Source organism: Gopherus flavomarginatus, chromosome 7, assembly GCF_025201925.1.
Source record: "Gopherus flavomarginatus isolate rGopFla2 chromosome 7, rGopFla2.mat.asm, whole genome shotgun sequence".
Taxonomy (NCBI): Eukaryota; Metazoa; Chordata; order Testudines; family Testudinidae; genus Gopherus; species Gopherus flavomarginatus.
In genome coordinates, this window is record NC_066623.1 from 59,370,454 (window position 1) to 59,377,502 (window position 7,049).

The 7,049-nt window shown below is 55.3% G+C and overlaps 1 protein-coding gene across 1 annotated transcript in view; it reads left to right on the forward strand.

Annotated features, from left to right (window-relative positions):
- The window catches only part of QSOX1 (quiescin sulfhydryl oxidase 1), a 40,575-nt gene extending 36,069 nt beyond the window's left edge, over positions 1 to 4,506 (forward strand). The window contains exon 12 of the mRNA XM_050962283.1: positions 633 to 4,506. Coding sequence (XP_050818240.1) covers positions 633 to 1,597 — 965 coding nt within the window. The 3' untranslated portion in view covers positions 1,598 to 4,506. The remainder of the gene's footprint in view (positions 1 to 632) is intronic.
- The last annotated feature ends 2,543 nt before the right edge of the window (positions 4,507 to 7,049 follow it).

Consider the following 7,049-nt stretch of genomic DNA (forward strand, 5'->3'; position numbering starts at 1 on the left):
GTCAGGTCACCCTAGGCATAGCACCCTCCACCCCAGCTCACAGCATTCACCTGGAACGCCTATGGCCCAAGGATGTGGCCCAGGCTGGCAGGGAGAGAGCAGAGCCCACTGAAGCCTGGGGGAACCTACCGGCCTTCGTCCCATTGTGGGGAGACGGTCCCTGCTCCGGTCGGTCAGTTGCAGGGGGCAAAGGGGCAGGGAAGAGACTCCCAAGTCTCAAGGGGCTCCAGCTCTTGGCTACAAGAGCCTGTTTTTGGCACTAGGGTAGGCTGAGGGTTCTTGCACGCCCACTCCCTGCCCCTCAGGGTGGCTGAAGGGCACGTGAGCAAGTGGAGCTGCTCCTGCAGGCAAGTTGTGCGTGACCTCCCAGTCAGGGCGATGTGCGAATCCCACTGGAACTGTGCCCCCTGCTGGGAGTCTCACGCTAGCAAAGGGAGAGCCCGCCAAGGCTGGAGGGCTTTGGCAGGTTTGGGGTGTGTCTGTAAGATCCATAAGGCACAGAGGCTACTCCTTTCCTTCAGGGCTTATGGGGTAGATGTTAAATGCTGTGGTAATTGTGCTGGGACCGTCTTGCTGCTGGAGCCCCTGGTGGGACTGTGTCTGAGGCCTTTTGTTCCATCTGATTTGACCAGGTACCGAGACCGAGGACCCCCAATTCCCCAAGCTGCAGTGGCCTCCCCCGGAACTGTGCCCTCCGTGTCACAGCGTGGTCAACAGGCGCCATGTGTGGGACAAAGCAGCCGTGCTGCGCTTCCTCAAGGCCCACTTCTCCCCGGCCAACATCTTCTTAGACTACACGGAGCCCGAGAGGGCTCTGGTGGTCAGGCGCAGCCGGGAGGCAAAGGAGGGAGCTGGAGAGTGGGCCATGGGTGATGGGGAAGAGAGAGGAGAGGAGGACGATGACGAGGAGGAAGAGAGAGGAGAGAATGGGATCGGGGAGGAGGGAGAGAAGGGAGTGAATGGGAAAGAAGAGGAAGAGGAGGGAGAGAAAGGAGTAAATGGGGAAGAGAAAGAGGAGGGGGAAGAGAGAGGAGGGAATGGGGAGGGGGCAGAGGAGGGGGAAGAGAAGAGACCAGGGAAACCAGAGGACGCAGGGGTGGGAATGGAGGTGGGTGGCTCAGAGAGACGAGGCTTCTTGGGGCCACGGAAGCCGAGTATCGTCCGGATGAACCCCAAGATGCAGAAGCTGGAGGAGGACATTGTGGACCTGGATTCCTTCAGCGAGCTGCACTACAAGAGCAAAGCCCTGAAGGCTGCGGTGGCCAACAAGGGGCGGCGGCTGAGCAAGAGGGACACCATCCCGCTGCTGTTGGTGGACGGCAGCCATGAGGCCTTTGACTATGCTGCGGCCTGGGAGCGCCTGAGGCAGCGGGGGCTGGGCTCCAAGCAGCTCATCGGGGCCCTGGAGGAGGACGAAGGGGACGCCCTGAGGAGGAACCATTGGTTCCGCATGCTAGGAGTGGGCTTCTCCCGCCTGGACGTCAGCCTGTGCATCATCCTGTACTTCCTCTCCTCCATGTGTCTGCTGGGCATGTACACCTTCTTCCGCATGCGCACGAGGCACCGCAAGGGCCACCCCGGCTTCCCCACGGCGTGAGGCTGGGGAGTGCGATGGGAGGGGGGTGTGATGGTATAGGTCAAGTGCTAACAATTCCTTCCGGGGGTCTGTGACTGGAAAAGCATCTGACTTTCTCTGTCAGGCTTGTTAGGGCAGTGGGTGCAGCTGGACGGCTTCTGGATCTTGCCACCACTAGCCACATGGACATGGGGCCACCCATCAGACAGATATGGCAGGGTGTTCTTCAGGGATCCAAGAGCCTTACCAAGCCACCTGAACTCCTCAGAGACCTCTAGCAGACCCACTGTCGGGTCAGGGTGCGGGGCTGGAGGACGGAGTGAAATGGGAGAGGTATGGGGAGTTCTAGCTGCCTCCCTGTTTACAGTAGCTCAGCCACTGGTAAGGATTGTGTGGGGGTCTCCTTTCTGGTCTGTTTCCTGCTGCACCGCGGTGAAGGTGAATCCAGCCCAAAGCACCAGGCTGCCCCAGAGGGTGCAGAACTTTCTCTTTGCCAGATGGTTCCTTCACTCTTGTAGGCCAGAATCGCTAACCTACTCAACCCAAGCTGCTCTCACACTGTGCTCAGGGTGTATGTGACACTCCCCTACAAATAAGGGACTGCGGCGCCACTGTCTGGAGATACACACAACGCAGACAGGGAGGAAGCCATGTAGCCAGAGCTAAGCCAGTTCACCATAATCCTGACCTGTAACACTCCTCCCCACCCCCATGTACTATTTGTGTCTTGAGCCACTGCTCTTCTTATCCTAATGCATCTCAATCCTGTCTTGAAATACCACCTGCTCCACGCTCTTGGGTTCCTTCTATGCTGGCTCTGCATTTGTGAAAGAGACAGAGAGAAATGGCCACAGGGGTCAGACTCACCAATCGGCATCTGGCTTCTGAAGTTCAGGGCTCGCAGGGGAGGAGTTGCTCCGTTAGCCCAGAACAGCTGTTACGTCTAGCCTCCCTGCAGCCCAGAGTGCACATGGGCACAGAGGTGGGTGGGAAAGGACATGGACCCTTGGTCTGACCACAAACTGTTCTGCTGGAGCATCTAATTCTGTGCCACCTTGGCCTGTCATGATGAGGCTGTCCCTAGCCTTCTCCTGTGTATGTGGCGGGGTGGCATTAGTACTGGCAGGGTTCTGTGTCAGCCTGTGCTGTGTTTCACCTGCTGGGGGCATGTCCTGGGCCAATGGGCCACCTGTCTGAAAGTCTTGCAGGCAGATTTGCTGCTACCGTCATGCTTTAAAAATAGAAGTGGGAGGAGGTGGGGGGCTTTGCCAGTCCCCCCACCCTATATTATAGGGTTTGTGAAACTGGGAATAAACTGGAATTCTTCCTTTTGGCACCATGGGTGGGGCCAGCCTTATAGCCAAATTCCCCTGGTACAATGAAAAGCCATAGAACCTACCAGGAAGTCCTGTGCTGCTCCGTTACTCCACTTGTTCCCGCCTGCTTCAGCATGCAAGCATGGGCGCCTCCATTAGGATGCCCAGCTATGCATTTGAGTGCTGTGTTTTGGTCTTGAAATCCGAGCACCCAGAATTGTACACAAGTTTCCCAGATGCACCCAGGCACTTGTTCAGTACTGGGAATATTCCCTCCCACGTCCTTGTATAGTGAGCACTGTCAGCCCAGAGCATTCGATCTCTGACCCTTAGCATTAGTGCATCTCACCGGCCTGCAGATGCTGTCACTTTGTTCAACCTTTCTATGAAACCCGTTGTACTGGAGTCACTGTTGAGCTGAGGAAAGAGAATCGTAATGCAAATCTTGGCATTGCAAGAGTCACTTAACTTATCCCCATTCATACGCCAGCTCTTCTTGGGTCCCCATCCCTTGTCCTTTTGTTTGTGCATTATTTAGAGTGAGGCCTGCAAGGCAGGGACTGTCTAGCACTGTGCAAATGACCTTTGGGCTGGTGAGATCCAGGGGCTGGCTACACGCTGGGTGAAGGAGAATTGCTTGTTGATTGTTCTGAATGTAGCTCCTGATACCATCCAAGTAACCCCAGGTACCCGTAGGCTTTCTTCAAAGGGTGCATGCAACTAGTTACAAGTTAGGACCAAGCTTTTCAAAAGTTACCAGAGATTTTGTTTAGCCTGCTTGAGAGGCCTTGAAAGGGCCTTACTGTCACAGGCAGAAATCCAGCCCCTTTCAAGGCGTGTCAAGTTTAGCATCTGAAACCACTAGTCACCTTTGCATACCTTGCCCTGGGGGAACTGCTGGGTTAGCTCTAAGGCCTTATCTGTGGTGTGGTTTTGTGCTCCATCGCTGGGTGGAGAGCTAATGTAGATTGCTGCCTGTGCTTCTGCCTCTGGCATCTAACCCTGGTCAGACAGCTGTAAAAATGCTAGTGGCCAATCTGTACTCTCACTGCTGCTGGTGGGGCTCGTACAGCAATGATGGGTGACACCCAGCCTGACCTGGTTTTTATCATCTCTCCCCCTTTTTATTGTTTCTTTTTTCATCCCAAAACCGGGGAGGAGGATGGGAGGGGCCAGTGCCTGGAAATGGGGATGGCCCTGGAATTTGGGGGTGGAGAGCAATCTGTGATCACCCTTCCCATCCCCCACTTGGTGCTTGAGAACATCTGCCCAGAGCACCTTTGCCTTGTCCAGCGTAACCCGGTCCTGCCTTTGGGAGTGGTGAGGCTCCTGTGTCTCTCCCTTCTGTGGGCTTGTGCTGTCCTGATGAATCTGACCTAACCCCGCCGGGATGTTTCTTAAGCCCAGACTGGGATAGCTGAGTTCTTTGCTCTTTTCTGAAATGTGCCTTTAAAAAAAATCTGGACTCCTGAGCTACAAAACATTGGCTTTGAGATCACCTGCGGATTCCTCCCTGATTTTCACTCAGTTACCTTCCTTTTGCCATCTACAGGCTGGAGCTGGGGGACCGACTTGCTGGGCTACTGGATTTTGGTTTTTGGAGGGGGCTTGGAATGTATCTGAGCCTCCCAGGGCAGTGCCCATGAGACACTATGGATAGGATAGGTGGAGGAGAAACATTTAATTGTCATGAGACGGTTGAGTTGGTTTCATTTTCTTCACTTTAAAAGTGGTGGTTGGTTTGTGCTCTATTCCCAGTGCCAGGCTGCTGCACCAGAAGGAGCTGGGGTCTCTGCACGCAGTGTCTATGCTTGTGTTAGTGGAATAAATTATTTTTGCTAATAAACATTCTGCTGTGTGGGATCACGTGTGTCTAAAGTGTGCTGAGTGTGTGGGTCTGAACTGCTGTGACGCAGAACAGTGCAACACAGGGCGTGACTCTTGTCTGCTGAACTCCAGTGGGGCCAGCCAAGGAGCTGAGTGGGCTAGGGATCAGCCTGCTTTTCCTTCATGCCCTATTTACTCTTGTCTCTTCTCCACCTCAACTCTCCTTGGGCCTCCTGTTCCTGGCCGCCTTCCACTAGCCCCCTCCTGGCCCTGTGACCACCTCTTTTTGCATCCCCAGTGCAAATCCGATGATGCATTGTGTGCTACGGAACACCTTCTTGGCTTGGAGGGAGGGGGTCTGAGGAAAGACTTCAGACTCCCCTCTGTCAAAAGAAATCTATGCACATCCCTACATCTCTTCTGTCTGTGTAGGACCCTCCAGTGAATGGGCTATCCCTAGGGGTGGAAGTAACTTAAAGGACTTATCCATGTGCCGGAATCCTGGGTGGGGTGTGGCCTCAATCGGAAGAGGTGGGGCCTTTCAAGATTTAAAAGCCCTGGGGCTCTGGCTGTGGCTGTGAGCCCCCGGGCCTTTAAATCACCCTGGAGCTCCCAGCTGCAGAGGTGGCTGGGAGCTCAGGCGAATTAAAGGGTCCGGGGCTCCAGCCATCACGGAGCTTCAAGCCCTTTAAATCACCTCCAGAGCCCTGCCACCGCTACCCTGGCGTGGCAGGGCTAGGGCTGAGGTAGCAGCAGCAGGGCTCCGGAGGTAATTTAAAGGGCCAGGGGCTCCCTGCAGCAGCTGGAGTCCTGGGCCCTTTAAATCACCTTAGAAGAAACTGGTCTAGTCTGGCACCAGCTCTTGTCAGTATGCCTTGCTGTACTGTACCAGCTTACTTTCACCTCTGGCCCTCCCTGCCCTACCCTCAGTACTCAGCAAGCCTTTGCTCAAAGCCAGGCACCACACTGCATCATTTGTCATCTAAAGTAGCAACCCTTTTACAAGGAGTGTAGCCTTTGATTCTCCACCCCTCCTGTGCTCTGCTCCCCTCTGCCATGTTCTATCCCAAAGAGATTTAAAGTCCTTTTTCTCTTGTGCACCAGCTTCACCTGGGAAGGGCCAGGAATAGCCTTCCTTTCGCTCTCTCTTGCCTTGTTTTAATCTAGCAGAAGATTGCATCACTGGACCTGGCCTGGCAGAGAGAGGATGGCTCAGCTGTTTTCAGAGTTCCATCCTGGTTGGCTGCAGACTAGCCCGAGGCACGCGGCTGCCCATTGCTCTCCAGCCCTTAGCACCCCAGCAGCACTGAACCAAGCACAAGAACCTCACCTGGCCGTTTCTAGTTGGTCTCCCTGGCTCCCAGGTGCTCGGAGTGCTGCTCTGGTATTGGAGCAGTAGGTTGGCTGTTGCAGTTGGTTCTCCTGAATATGAGCACACACAGCTGTCTTTGGTCCTTGGTGAGCAGGGAATGAGAAAGGGGAGAGGATTGTTAATGGATTATGGAGCCATTCACCTGTCACCAGCTTGATTCTACTTTAGGGGGCTGGCTGGGTCACACCCAGTTGTCAGCTATTCAGGGCCCTGTGCCTGTTGAGCTGGTGGGACTCCGTTCAGCTCCTGGTGGACAATTCATGTCACCACAGGCCAGATCCTGATGGGGCTTCCTGGCCTGAGCCACCTGCCCACCTTAGCATGGGTCCTGTGAGTTGTGGTGAGGCACCTTAGTGGAGTGGGGTGGGGAGAGCTTGCCCCTGCTCTGGCAGCTGTGGTGGAGGGAAGTAGAGGGAGTTCTCTGCCCCCGGGCTGGCTGCCTCTGGTCCCTTTCACCAGCACTCAGTTCACTTCAAAGGGCGCCTGGGAGCAGGCTCTGCCCTGGCGTATGGACTCCTCCACGGCACTGTCAGGGCAATCAGATGCCCTTGCCCCAAACGGGATGTTGGGGGGGGGGGAGCCTGGATGTAGGGTGAGGACACACCAGAAAGCATTTTCCCCATCTTCCCATGGGCACGCTGGGCACTGCTGTCACCAGGCGCTGTTAGTACCCTCTCTTCAGGGACAGGCGTGTGCTGCTGCCCGGGATGCTGAGCGTGGAGGCTGGGGCAGGCAGCGTCTCCTCCCTCCCCACTCTGCATCTTGCTGGGGCTTTGACTGTCTCAGTTTGTTTTCTAAGGGATTGAATGAACCCGTGTCACCTCCTCTTGTTTGCACCATGGCCCCCTTCTCCCCACGCCCCACCTCTTCCCAGAGCTGCTGGCCCTATTTCTCCTGCCCTTTTATCCTTGTTAAAAATCATTAAGGAAAATGGTTGTTTTCCAGAGCTGGTCCTGGG